This window comes from Sapajus apella, unplaced genomic scaffold, assembly GCF_009761245.1.
Source record: "Sapajus apella isolate SASKATOON/1434 unplaced genomic scaffold, GSC_monkey_1.0 scaffold46, whole genome shotgun sequence".
NCBI classification, from domain to species: Eukaryota; Metazoa; Chordata; class Mammalia; order Primates; family Cebidae; genus Sapajus; species Sapajus apella.
Genome location: NW_022436986.1, coordinates 5,421,965 through 5,436,697, shown reverse-complemented (window position 1 = coordinate 5,436,697; position 14,733 = coordinate 5,421,965). Strand labels below are relative to the sequence as shown.

At 48.4% G+C, this 14,733-nt stretch overlaps 1 protein-coding gene across 1 annotated transcript in view; it reads right to left on the bottom strand.

The window, feature by feature from the left end:
- Positions 1-14,733, bottom strand: part of COL15A1 (collagen type XV alpha 1 chain) — a 117,491-nt gene that overhangs the window by 56,935 nt on the left and 45,823 nt on the right. The window contains exons 6-9 of the mRNA XM_032240175.1: positions 11,922-12,069; positions 8,254-8,366; positions 5,641-5,775; positions 4,177-4,329 (exon numbers count right to left, since the gene is read on the bottom strand). Coding sequence (XP_032096066.1) covers positions 4,177-4,329; positions 5,641-5,775; positions 8,254-8,366; positions 11,922-12,069 — 549 coding nt within the window. The remainder of the gene's footprint in view (positions 1-4,176; positions 4,330-5,640; positions 5,776-8,253; positions 8,367-11,921; positions 12,070-14,733) is intronic.

Sequence of the window (14,733 nt, the reverse complement as noted above, 5' to 3'; positions counted from 1 at the left end):
CACCACCGGCCCCTTTTAGGGGTGTTCCATTTTCTTTGCGGAGTTTCAAGAGTCATGAGCAGATTCTTCTTAGGTCTAAAGCTCTGCTCTCCTCTATTGTAAGACCTGACCTCTTTGGCTTTGGGGGTACCAGAGATTGCCTTGTACTGTGAGAGGATTTGACCCTGGTGTGTACAATGCTGGATGAGAGCTACAAAGTTAGAGGTGGCTGAGGACAATTTAAAGGAAGTGGTCTTAGCTGTTTATTTTTTTCTCCTAGGGTGTTATTGTTTAGGATCCTAATTCTAGTTCAGAGGTGCATGCTAAGGGGTCTCTTCTCCATTGCTTTTCCTCCTGAAATTAATCTCAATTGGCTCATGTGAGCATTTTGCATGAGGAACTGAACTATCGTTTTCACAGATAAATAGGAGAATGAGTTTCCTCAGTTCTAAAGAGAAAGGGCATTTTGCTCTTCCCAGCTGAAAGGTGCCCCTGGGTGACTGGAGGCCAAGTGTGTGTGTCTGGGGGGTTGACCCCCCCCATGACATACAGCAACCCCACAGGAAACCCCCAACACAATTAGTTTAAAAAGCCTTGTCCAGGAAGGACACATAGGAGCTAGTCACTTTGCATTTTGATTTTGAACCCTCTTGGAGGTGCTGGAACTACAGAGAGATAAACTGAGATACGTAAGAGGGTGGAAATGACAGTGGTGACACACTGTGGAGTCTCACCCACAACCAGGACACTTTGACCCACTCCACTAAAATGCTAGGCCACAGCTCAGTTCCCTCCCTTAAAATTAAAAAAAAAAAGGACAAGTGCAGTGGCTCATGCCTATAAACCCAGCACTTTGGGAGGCTGAGGTGGGTGGATCACCTGAGGTCAGGAGTTTGAGACCAGCATGGTGAAACCCCATCTCTACTAAAAATACAAAAGTTAGCCAGGTGTGGTGGTGCATGCCTGTGATCCCAGCTACTTGGGAGGCTGAGGCATGAGAATCTCTTGAACCCAGGAGGCAGAGGTTGCAGTAAGCTGAGACCATGCCACTGCATTCCAGCCTGGGTGACGAGAGCAAAACTCAGTCTCAACAACAACAACAACAAAAATAGAATAAATTATACTCATATAAACAAAATTTGGAGCATATTTCTACCTGATTTCTCTAAAACTTGGACATTAATTGTGAGTATTCTTAACCTATGACAATACAGTTATTTGCATAAGTGTGGTAACAATCTGTTTTTCTTTGTAATAGAATACAATTGAAGACACTGGTTATTTTACCAAGGTTTTGACTTGAATGGCATGCTATCAGATACAGACTCCTTTAAGGAACCAAAGTTGATTTATAGAGCCAATAAAAGCCCCTTGCCTCATACCTTGTCTACACAATCTCTGTACAGATTCCTGACCTGTGGTAAGTAAAGAATGTCACTTTCTGACAGGCTCAGGAGCCCAAAGTTTTCTTAAGACCTCAAGGTGAGGACTTCACCCAATTAATACAGGTATTTGCAGGCATGGGCTGTGCTTAAGGCATTCAAGTCAAATCTAAGATTTCTTACGGAATAAAGTTCCAGAAAAGTCAATTTAAAAAAAAAGAGGAGCCTATATGGCAAAGAATTATGCTTGCTGACTTTATGTAAATACTCAGGCCAAGTATAATAACACTAAAACTTAATTTGCAAACGAATTTGTCCTACAATTTTTATTTAGTGAAAATAGGATTGGAAAGAGAACACTATGTTTTAAAACAAACTACAGAACACCTGTTGTTAGATTTCGGTCTTGCCTAATGTTTTTCAATTTTTATTATTTTCTACAGTTTGGACTGAATTCTAAAATTCTTCCTGGCTACAAGTCTCCAAAATCATGTTTTCCAATTTCTTTTCTTCTTCCTTTTCTTTTTTCCCCACTTTTCCTGATTTGAAATCACTAAAAATTAAGCCATGCTTTTTTTAAGGCCTGTGAACTGAAGCTAGACAACTTAAACTTCAGAGGAAAATAACTGCCCCCTATTTACATACATAAGCCACTTTCATGCCTGCGATGTATGGGCTTCGGAGTAATATGACCTATATCAACTTTCCAGGATTGTTCTTCTTTTTTTAGTTATTGTTTTTCTCCCTTTCCCCCCCTATTTTCTCTTGTAGAATATAAGACTTCACAACCTGCTAAAAATGAACTTTGCTAATAACATGGGACCTACCTGTCTAGGAATAAACCGTCCTAGCCATGAGAGATCAATGAAAGCTGAGACTAGATATTCATTTTCTTTAAAATGCTTTAACTGAAAGATTTTTAAAAGGGGGAAATGTGAAAGGAAAATAAATCTCAAGCTATGCCCAATCACCTTGGACACATGTCATCAGGAGCTCCTGAGGCTGTGTCACAGCCGCATCCTTAAACCTGGCAAAATAAACTTCCCAAATTGATTGAGACTTGTTTCAGATACTCTTGGTTTACAGCTTATACACCTCCAGTAACTAGGATCTCACCACCTCTACAGACAGCCCTTCTATTTTCAGACAACTCTGCTGGTCAGGTTCTAGTTTCTATTAAGCTAAGACTTGGTAGAACTGGGACCTGATCCCTGGCTTTCCCACTCTGTGATGTGACTTTAAAGAAAAGGGAAAGGGAGGGGAGGCAAGGAAGAGGAAGAGAAAGGACAACTGGAAAAGGAAGAAGGAGAACAAAACCACTTTGTTCAATAAAATAATCCATATAACTGCCCAGTGGCCTGAGGCGCCATCAGTGCATGTCCACCCCACTGCAAGGTTTCCCAGCATGCATGCTAAAAGGCTGAAGACTACCTGACCAGCACAGACCAGGGACACAAGTGCGTGCAATGACATCAAAGGCCAGGGTTGTTGATCTGTGACATCCTGATTACCCAGCCATTCACTCACTTGGCAGATATTCATCCAGTGCCTACCATTAGTCAGGAATAAAGTACGTTAATGAACAAAATACTGTATCTGTAATCTCTGTTTTAGCAGAGCTTACATTCTGGTAGGGAGCCAGACATGAACTATTTGCCAAGTTTATTATCAACTACAATGATGATGAGGTCTTCTGAGGACAAGAGTGGGGAGATTTCACAGTGCGGAATGACATGGGCTTGAGGAAGCGGTGTTTGAGCTGAACTCTAAAGGATAAGCAAGAATTAAAAGGAGGAGAGGAGGGAGAAAGGTTCTCAGCAGAGAGAAGAGGATATGAGGCGAGAAGAAGAGAGGCATGATGGAGAAACTGGAAGGTCAGTATAGCTGAAGTGCTGAGAGCCAGAGAGGAGGGGCCCAAGAGTTGGTCAGCAAGGTTGGGCAGGCCAGAGCCTGGAAGGACTGTCAGGCCAGAAAGGGAGCTGGGTCTGCAGGGAAGGGCGATGGGAAGCTTCCAAGCAGGGGCAGGCAGACTGGAGACAAGGTGTGAGAGGATGGAGGAGGCCAGAAGGGCCCTTAGCAATTGACTGGGCTGGGACACAGCAACTCAGTGCAGAGGCCAGCGCTGGAGGACGGTGCCAGCGATTCATGATGTGTTGGCGCAGAAAAATCAACAAGACTTGATGGTTGATGGGATGTACAACTTAAGGGAGAGAGAAGAAAATGCTGGATTAGGTGACTAGAAGATGATAGTCCCATTCATTTGAGGTGGGAAGATAGGAGTGGAAAGGAGTTCAGGTTTGAATCAGCTGAGCTGGAAGAACTTGAGGGCACCCATTGTAGAGACAGCATAGGGACAGACTGGCCAAGTGCCTTGGGATGCTGTGTCCTGCCTTCAGGAGCTGGACAGTGTCTGTGCGCTGCATGAGGAGAGGGCTGGGAAGGCTGGCCGTGCCTTCTAACCCCTACTGGGGCCTGCTGCATGAAGCCTGACCCCCGCTGCCCTCTGAGAGCTTGCCACTCCTCCATTTTGGCTCCCGCCCCCCGCAGGTGAAGGCAGCAGGGCTCTGCACACAGCTCTGGGACACACGCCTCCTCTCCAATTCACCCATCCCCAGGGCCCGGCTGCCCACTGGCCTCCAGGGGCTTCACCACACTCACCCATGCCTTGGCAAACTCCACTCCCAAGTGAGTATTTGGTCAGAGACCCCCCTGCTTCAGGCTCCCCTGGGTTTGCTGAGCAGGAGCCCCACACTCTGAGAAGGCCAGGGGCTGCTCCTGCCATGACCTTGACCTCCAGGCACTGTACAATCCTTACCACAGTGGCTTCTTCCCCGAGGCTCTGGGTGGACACGGAGAGGTCCGGCTCCCCGGAAGGCATACCACTGGCCTCTGCTTCCCCAGGTGTGCTGGCAGGTGCCTTGGCCTCCCCTGCTGCTGTTGCTGCTAAAACCTCTTCATTATCTGGACCCTGAATAGAAAGTCAGCATGAACCAGGTCAGTGCCCCATGATGCTGATCCACCACAGTGTGGTGCGGAACAGCCAGCCAGGGCCCCTCCAGCACTGCGTTCTCCACGCGCTCCCTGTCAAAGCACCTCTACACCAAGACCTCACCTCACACGGAAACCCACAGTAAGACATCAGACAGAAATACAGAAGCCTGGGTTCCTCACGAGACCACCCCAGCATTCCACCTGTGTGGTGTGCCATCAGCCCCTCCCTGCCAACACCGAGGGGCGTGGGCTCACCAGCAGCCCTTCCAAGCTCTCCCCTAATCAGAGTGCAGCTTCTACTGGTGCTTTAAGTCACTGCGTTGGGACAGAAGTTCAGGTCCTGGGACTCCACCTCTTTCTTGAAGGTAGTCTACCCTCATGGACCGCTCCCTGTCCCGCCCTCTCCCTAGCCCAGTGCCATCTGGCTTCCACTGCTCCGACAACTCTGAAGCTGCTCTCCCCAAGGCCATCACCGTCAATGGACAAATTCAAGGGATGCTTCTCAGTCCCTTGCTCACTGGGACTTCTGGGAGGACATGACATTGTTGGCCACACCCCAGAGCAGGCTGGCACCACCACTCACCTGACCTCCAACACAGCCCCCAAGCCCATCCCCCTTCTCCAAGTTTGCTTCCCCATCTTTCGCCACTCGGTAGTCAGGTGATCTGCTGGAATTCTAATCTGGCTACATCCGTTCCTGGTTTCTTACACTTCAGTGACTCCCTACTTCTGCTGAATCTTCTCTGTGTCCTCAGAGCTCTCCAGCCACCTCTCCCCGACCCCTGATTCACACTTGACCTGCAGGCATGCTGCCCTTCTTCAGGCTCCAGGCCTTTGCACCTGCCAGCCCACCTTGCTGAAATGCCTGTCTCATCCACTCCACTAGACGACTTCTCCTTACCCTCTCAGGTCGCCTTCAGTACCCTTTCCCCAGAAAGCTTCTGTGCCCCCAAGCCTGGGCTCCAGGACTCCTTTTCGGTGCTCCCAGCGCATCCTGTGCTTCACCTACCACTTACCACAGCCCCTCCTACCACCCCGTCTTCAGGAATCAGGTCTACCCTATTTACTATCGATCCCTGAAACCAGGCCTGGTGCCCAGCACAGTGTGGTGCTCTTAACCTCGCCACTGAATGGCCAATGTTATTTAGTGCTTACTCCAACAGACCAGCCCCATGAGACTGTCACTGTGTTTCGCAGACAGATGGGGAAAGCCAATGACTGCTCCCACCCAACACAATCCCCAACCCCAGGCACAGGTGAAGGAGAGCTGGCACTTGGAGCTACTTACTGGAGTGACCCCGTCCTCTGGGTTCTGGGTGGACATAGAGAGGGTCGGTCCCCCAGTGGGCACACTGCCAGCCTCTGTTTCCCCAGCAGTGCTGATGGCCACCTCGGCCAGTCCCGCTGCTGTTGCTGCTAAATTCTGAAAAGAAAGGCATCACAAGAGGCCACATCACCGAGTCCCCATCAACATGCCTGTGGCTGAGAGAACAGACTGCCCAGCCTCCTCCAATCACTGCATTTCTGTGGCTTCTTTCCCTCAAGGACTTTCACATCTATGGTTTCATAATTCCTGGGATAGGAGAGACTGCCTAGGCACCTATGTCTTGTGTTTGACTCCCAGTGTCTGTACCTGCAGTAACAGGGAAATCACTGCTCCTGAGTCAGCCCGGTCTAGCTCTAGATATTTCTGCTGAGACACATCGCCTCCCTGTGACCTCCCCATAGACCCATCCAGAAGCCATTAGACAATGTCTTTGCCCATGGGTGGTGCTTCAGAAATGTGCAGGCAGCACCTCTGGCCTCCTCAGCCTTCTCTAGACTGGGAGACAGACATTCCTGCTTCTTCTCTTTCCCTGCGACTCAGTTTCCTTTGGGAACGCACAGGCAGATTCTCTGAAGGTTTCATAGCAATGGGGGAAAAGGAAAGAGAGGGCAGCTTTGGTGCTGTGACACCAAACCATGTCCTTCCTCATTTCCCAAAGTTTGTTTATTTAATGCAAAAAGGTGGTTCTTTTGGTTACATAAAACACCAGGCTAATCAAAGTTAAAAAGATTTCCTTTTTGCAGGGCTTCTCAGAATCTATAGAAGGGGAATGTAGAGTGCAGCATTTCCCAAAGTAATGTGACCACAGAGCCCCTTTTTCATAAAACGTATTAAGTCCTTGCAGAATTACTGTCCCAAAAAGCAATTAGAGGAAAGTTGAGGTCACAGGATGCTAAGATGAGACTCTTTCTAACTCGGCATCAGCGAAAGCGCCACAGGACAAGTGGCATTTCACACATATCAGGTAATCTCCGCATGCTAAGACAAGGAAATGGCACCCGTTCTACCAGCTTCTGCCCATCTCCCACCTCCAGGCTGTGTAAGCAACTGCACAGGACTCATTTTGGGTTGGGTGCCTGGAGAGCAAGAATTCCTTTGGAAAGCGTTTCCAGTGTGCTTTGGCTCTGCCCCCTCTTTTCACTCCAAACCATTTGGTGAGCTGGGTATGTGTTTCTTGGAATTTGGGAGGCACAGGGACTGATGTCCGACTCTCTCCAGGGAGACAAAAGGTGAAAGGAGGGAGCCATTTAGATCCAGAGTTGGGACAGAGGGACAAGGAAGAGAGAGAAAGGGGAAAGGAGAGGAGGGGAAGTGAGGGAGAAAGAAGAGAAGGGAAGTGGGAAAAGGAGGGGAGAGGAGGGGAGGGGAAAGGAGGGGAGGGGAGGGGAAAGGAGGGGAGGGGAGGGGAGGGGAAAGGAAGGGAGGGGAGGGGGAAGGAAGAGAGGAGAGAGAGGGGAGAGTGATGGCGAAGCGAAAAGTATTTGTCCTGCAGTTTTTTCGCTGGAGATAGACAAGATATAATCCCTCCAAAGGAGCTGGCTAAAGCCATGCTGAGGTGGGCTGTGCTCAACGGGCCATGAGGAAGATCAGGGCACCCGGTATGCGGTGGAAGCCCAGGCAGAAGTTCCAAAGCCAATGATGGAACTTTGGTCCTAGATCCCCTGCAGGAAGCTCTCCCAGGAACCACAAAAGCCCCCATAAGAGAGAGTTCCAACAACAGGCATCTTCCATACAAGAAGCCCAGATCTCAATCTGACCAGCCAGGTACATCTGTGCCCATTTCTCCAGGTGGGTCGGCCCCTGAAGATGTTAACAATAGCTCTAGAGATGGGGAGGTCATGAGGATAAGGAGGAGAAGTCAGAAGATAGAGAGGAAACCCTAACCATGCTTCTCTTTCCTGGCAGATTCCTAGTCTGCAGCAGGCCTGAGTATGGAGGGGAAACTGCTTGTAATTTTGTGGAATTTTTGATATTATGTTGGGCTTGACTTTTATAATCTGTGAAAATCGACTATTACCAGATAGTGACTGAGAGAGCTATGAAGATTGTCTTAAGTTTTTCATCCCAGGAGAAGGGAAAGAATGAATTGGCATTGTGGGTTTCCAGCAGGGGCCATCGTGAGAAAACTATTTATGCTTTAATTTTGCACCCTAGGGAGCCCAGCATTTCAAAAACTGGCTTCGCAGGTGTAAAAGCCAATTACCAAACAATAGCATGAACACCTGCAGTTAATCTGAATCTGTCTTGAAGAGGACTAAAGGGCCGATAAATCCACGTGTCTTCACAACTGAGCAGGAGGGTGGGGTTGTGTTGGTGAGGCCTGGACACTTTTCGCAGGCAAGTGTGAGCACAAACTTGTACTGCGTGTCCCCAACCAGTCCTGTGCACCCCTGGAGAGCCTCTGTGGCCCTGGGACTCTGACCTCCTCTGTACCATGAGAACAGAGGCAGTCTTGATGCTGTTCAACCAAAACCCTCGTGGTTCTCTCTAGTGCTCAATAAAATCATCATCAAGTTTGAAATAAGCAAACAAGTCTCCTACTGACTAATCAAATGAAATTCACCATCTACTCACCTTTTCTTCACTGATGTTAAGGAAGGCCCCAGCCCCTGAGCCGCTGTCAGTAATGGGGTCACCATCCACAGAATGAACTCCCTCCAGCGTGTCATTCAGGATATCACCAGACCCTACGGGAAGCAGGCATTCTGCTATCAGTATCATTTTGCAGTCTTAGAAAAGAATGAGATATCTCTTCACCCACTCACTTGGAAAGATGTTCAGATACCATGACACAGGGTCAAGAGGGGGAAAAAAAACCAAATTGCAGAACAACATAACAGGGCAAGGCGGCTGTGGTTTCCATTCCAGGTGCTGTCCTTATCTAGAAATGGGGGATTACAATAATTCCCACCTCAAAGGGTTCTTTTGAGTACTGTGTCACAAGGACTAAGTAAGTTAATGCGAATAAAGCATTGAGGACAGCCCCTGGCATATAGTAAGCAACTGATAAAATGTTCATTGTTATGGTTTTACATGTGTAAAATAGAAAGGAAACTATGAGTATACATGTTGTATCATTATTATATATGACTGCAACATATTCATGTTATATAATAATGATTACTGTATGACATATATAATATATACAAATCTATGTGTTATATATATATATATATATGTGCCTATATATTTCTATATTTAGCTAAATCACCGTGTTTAGTATTGATATTTTCCGGAGGATAGAAGAGACTATTATTTTTCTGGTTTATACAGCCAAATGTTAATTGAATTGTTCCCTCATGTGTATCTTTCTTTTGCAATTTAAAAACCAGCCTGTAATCCCAGTACTTTGTGAGGCTGAGGTGGGCAGATCATTTGAGGTCAGGAGTTTGGAGACCAGCCCGGTCAACATGGTGAAACCCCATCTCTACTAAAATACAAAACAAAGGCGGGTGTGGTAGCACATGCCTGTAACCCCAGCTACTTGGGAGACTGAGGCAGGAGAATCACTTGAACCTGGGAAGCAGAGATTACAGTGAGCCAAGATTGCACCATTGTACTCCACCCTGGGTGACAGAGTGAGATTCCATCTCAAAAAAAAAAAAAAGCAAATGTAATTTTGAACCAAAGAAAAGTTATTCATTGGCTGGGCATGGTGGGTCATGCCTGCAATCCCGGTATTTTGGGAAGCTGAGGTGGGGGGATCATTTGAGCTCAGGAGTTCAAGATCAGCCCGGGCAACATAATGAGACCCCATCTCTACTAAAAATCAAAACAATTAGCCAGGCATTGCGGCATGCACCTGTAGATCCAGCTGTTCAGGAGCCTGAGGCATTTGAAATAAGCAAACAAGGAGCTAATGCCTGGGAGGCAGAGGCTGCAGTGAGCCATGATTGTGCCTCTGCAGTCCAGCCTGAGCGACAGAGCAAGACTCCGTCTCAAAAGAAAAAAAAAAAAAAAAATAGAAGAAGCTGTGCTACCATGACTGCACGCCTATTATGGCTGGGCCCATGGCAAGTGTGTCCCATGCTCTCCCTCCAGTAACCCTCCTGCTGGTCCACCTGTCCTGCACACCGGGAACCCTCCCACCGCCTTCCTGCAGGTGGGCAGATCCTGAGTGGGAATCCTACGGTTTCAGCCTCCGCACTATCACCCCATGGCAGGTGTGTCCTGCCGGATCCACACTTAACACCCCTGTATTAACCCTGGGAATGAGGCTGAGGCTGGGAAGGGCCCTGAAGCCAGGTCAGCCTCTCCCCAGGCCAGCTCTTCCCACACACGCTGTGCTTACGCAGGTCCCATGTCACAGTCACGCTGGGGGAGGTGCCAAATCCTCCACAGGACTCTGTCCCCCCTCCCCACTCCTGTCCCACCCGGTGATGGAACAGCAGCTAGCACGGGTCACGCACGCTCGTCCTCCCTGTTCTGACCACCAGGGGGTGCCGTGCAAGCAGCCGGTTGCCTGGCCTCCAAGACCTGACCTCTGCGATGAAGGAGGTGGGGTGGCCCCTTCTACGGGCCAAGATGGTGTCAGGGAAGCGCCCTTGGGATCGGAGCCGGTACCCACGTGGACCTCATCTCCTCAGTCTAGGAAAGCCCTCGCCCCAGCCCCTTCGCCTTGCCCCTTGCTCAGAGATCCTAATTCCACCCCTGAGAAAAGCATTTCGCAATTCAGAAACCACTTCCACAACTGCGGCTAGATTCAGCCCTCTCATCCACCCAGCAGTGGGGATTGTTCACACTCCCAGAGGACAGCTAAGGAATCTGAAGCTTGGAAACTGATCAGAAACTTGCCCCAGGCCGACAGCAAATAGGGGGCTGAGCAGGGCCGCCTTCCAAACTGTCTGACTCTCCCCAGCGGGCAGTATTTCCACAGCAACTCCCTGCCTTCTTGGCTGTGTCATGACGTTATTAAATCATCCTGCATTTTTTTTCTGTCCAATACTCTATACCTTCTCTGACCCACAGACTCCCCAGATTTAGTTGTTAAAATAACACGTATTAACTGATGGCAGAAGCAAAAAGGATGGTGATAAATATTATTGTAGAAGACTTGTATTAATAAAATACAGAAGTACAATAAAGTAAAAACCATCCACAATCCTACCACCCAGAGATAACTGCTCATAGCATTTTGATGAATATTACATCTAATATGTGGTGCATCTAATACACACACACACACACATCGCTCTACATAGCTATATGTAAATAGATATAAATAACATATTTTCAAAATTAGGGTCATAGACACATCGTTTTAGAATCTGCTTTTTTGGGGGATCATATTACAAACATGTCCCCGGGTCATTAAATTTTCTGTATCACCAGTGTCAGGGCTATAGGTATGAATGAAATAGAATTTGCCCAACCAATCCCTACTGCGGGCAGTTTGGGTTGTTTTCATTCCTAAGAACAGTGCTGCCAGGAGTGATCTGGTACCCACATCTTCAGTCTGAAGTGACAGCCCCTCTGTGAAATGGCAGAAACCACAAGCAATCTCAGGGTTTGGGCATATGCCAAGTGAGTGCCTGGGGGCTAGTGTTTCACGTCTGGGCTTTTGTCAGTGCTCCTCTGCACAGGTCGGGGGACAAGAGGCAGGGGCCAGAGTTCTGGACGGGGAGCCAGGGGACCAGCTGTCCTCCTAGGTGCTACTGTTGCCTTGCTGGGTAACCAGCCTCTCTCTGGCCATCGGCTTCTCACTTGTGCCACAATGGAGTTTAGCTGATCCTCTGAAAGTTGGGGTGTTTGTGGCAAAAGTCAGAAAGGGTGGGGACTCTGGACTTAGCTCTTCCAAGTGTTTGATTTTTCCACCTAGAAAACAGTAGCTAGTACTGCCGAGTAGGAGGTATGCTGTCAGTGATGGAGACAAAATAGCCAAACACCTGGCACACCGAAGGGATTCAAGAAACAGCAGGATTATTTAAACTTTTCTGTTAAACCCCAGAAGGAGTGGAGTCTGGGAGTTAAAAGCTCCAGATCTGGGGGTCAGAAGCTCTGCTACCTGAGATCAAACGTCAGCTCTGCCATTCACAAGCCGTTTGCTCCTGGCTGGGTTACTTAATTTCTCCGTGGCTCAATTTCCTCATCTTGTCTGTAAAATGAGGGTGGTTCTCACCCTTTCTTAAAGGGTTGGGGGGATGGTTAAATGAGATGCTGTATGTCACATACGTGGCCCTGGCTGGACACATAGTAATCACCCAATAAAAGGCCACTATGTAGGCATGTGCATCCGGACTTGCCTTGTTCTGGGCTGCTGTGCTGGAGGATGCCCATGTTGGTGGTTTCTGGGGTCCTCTCAGGTACAGGTTCACCAGAAAGTTCCATGTCCTCAGTGAGGGAGGATGGAGTTGGAGGTATGTTTATGGGTTCAACTTTTGCTTCTTCGGGCTGAAGGGGGAGAAATTAGATGCAAAATGATTTACTTGGCAGTAAAGCAGAAGAAATGACAGTGAATTCACTGGAGAAGATAATAATCCACAGGATGCTGAATAAACCAAGGGGAAAGCCTGGCCCCACCTGGTGTGTACCTGGGCAATGGCTACACCTCTCAGGGCCTAAAAGAGGTGCCTGCTAGAGAGCATTAGATTCTGTTCAGTTGACAGTGAGACTATTCATCTCAGTCAAAGCTCTCCGAGCACAGGGACTACATTTCTGTGATTCCCAAATCCCAGGCCAGCCAGAGGAGGTGCCCAGTAAAGATCTGTTAGATGAGGGAATGATTGAATGAATTAATGAACAAATGAATGAACCAGGCTGCACTCAATAAACTGCATACAAATTCAATGCCAGATGGGCACTAGTCATAAACACCCATGAAAATGAAAGGTGGGATGGTTCCTTCCAAGGAAGCTTCAGCATCTATATAGCTTTCCCAAAGCCAGTCAGTATCTTAACCCACTTTACCAACTAGAGAAAAACAAACAAATGAAAACCCAACAGAAACACACAGCACTTCAGAGATCTAGGCAGAAATCCTGGCATGAGCTCCAAAAGTCATGACATCACCCCTAGACCCAAGCAGCAGCTCATGAGACACAGGGCTTGTCAGCATTGACACAGCCTCATCACTTTCTAAGCTCAAGAGGCTGGTGGGGGCGGGGCGGGCGGCGGTGCATGGAAGAATCCTGCTGATCAGTGTTGAACTCCTGGTATGAACAAGAAACCAATCTTCGTTTTGTTAAGGCACTACGATTTTGAGGTTAATTTGTTACTGCAGCATCACTTACCTATCCTGACTAATAACAAAAGGTTACTTCCTTAATGCCAGAATCTAGCAAATCAATAAATTTCTGATTTGCTGTCCATCAAACAAGGAAGATTCTTAGAAGCCCCATAATTTAGAATTTAATAGTTCAGTTCTTACAGTCAGACCTGGATCAAATCCCAGCTCTCTACTTATAAGCTCAGTTACGTTGGGCAAGTCATGGAGCTTCACTGAGCCTCAGCTTCCTTCTCTGTAAAAATGAGGACAATAAGAACTACGCAAAGGCAGGAAATAGAAAAAACAATGAAGGGCTAAGTACACCTTTATTCATTACTGAAAACACTGTAAATGCAGATGAGCAAAAAGAGAAATCACGCTGAGTCCTAACACCCAGAGACAATCACAATGGATTCTATTGTACTGCAGAATCTTCTGGCTAGAGGTGGGAGGAAATGCTTTAAGGAGTTGGGCCTTGGAGCATGAGCAGGTTTCAGAACATAGGGGTAGAGGATTGATGGAGGTCAGGGCCTGGCAACTTGAGCTTGGCAAGAGCCCAGGGCTTGAGGAGGAAAGCAGCAGAACAGAGCCCAGGGAGGTGGGGGGCGGGGGGTGCTGGTTCTATGGGAAGAAGAATGGGCTTGAACCCAAGGGCCACAGGCAGCCACTGGGGAGCATCGGGCTAAGGTGTGGTGGGGTCAGCTGTGTGTCTGAGGGAGTCCACATTGCTGGCAGTATGATCATGGACCAGGGGAACTGAGGCTTATGCCAGGTGACTGGGGGTGGCACTAAGGAAGTCCACAAGGCAGGAATGACGGCAACGGTGGGAACAGAAAGCAGGCACCTCCCCAGGGAAGACTGTGAACAAGACCAGGTGGAATGTCCCCATTTCACCCAGATGGATGTTCATCTAGCAGGGTAGATAAAGACCCCTGCCCAAGAAGTTCCTCTCCTCTCCCTGTGAGGGATCAGGGCTGAAGCCACTCCATCGTTGGTTCAGGAACCAATGCTCAAACCCCGGAATGCTCCTCTCTAGTCTGGAGTAAGGCTGCAGGTGGCTGGTAGCAAAGGTGCTCTATAAGGCATTTGGGCTTTGGGATGAAGCAGGCCAGGCAGTCGAGGGTTCAGGAAACACAGGAAGACAACGGGATGGTGGGCTGAGCTCTGTAACTCAGGGTGGCTGAAGGTGGGATCCATCCCACCTTCAGCCAAAAACTTCTTTTGTCAAACTCTCAACAAGGCATCCCAACCCCCTGCAAGAGCAGGGCAAGATTCTAGTGAGCTGACCCTCGGAAGCGAGGATAAGGGGACCTGCTTCAAGTAGGTGGCTTTGATTTTTAGAGGTCAACGTGGATGGGGATCCAGTGTGGCCTGTGGCAAAATGGGAATCTCAAGTCCAAAGACTTGTTATTAAAAATGTTGCAATTTGCTGAGCCCAGGATCATCTCCACACAATCAGATTTACTCCTTCTACACTTATTTCCAGAGGCCCTACTGTGTGCCAGGTTCCTGGTTGAGCCCTGGAGACACAGAAGTGAATAACTAAGACAGCGTGTCTGTCCTCAAGCTGTCAAAAGATGGAGGAGGACCAGACACAGCAAACCACGATTCGGTGTGACGCATGGGATTGCGGGAGTGAGAGCCAAGTGTGAGGAGGGGGCTTCGCTAAATAACGGCCTCCTAGGAGAGGATGTGGACTGGATCCTGCAGGCTAAGTAGGAACTTGCCAGGCAGAAAGGGGGGTTGGGAGGACCCCTCCAGGCAAACCAAACCACAGGAACTAAGGCGCCATGGAGGGGAGAAAGTGCTTGGTCTGTCCAGGGGACTGTGAGCATCTGGGTGTGGTTGGA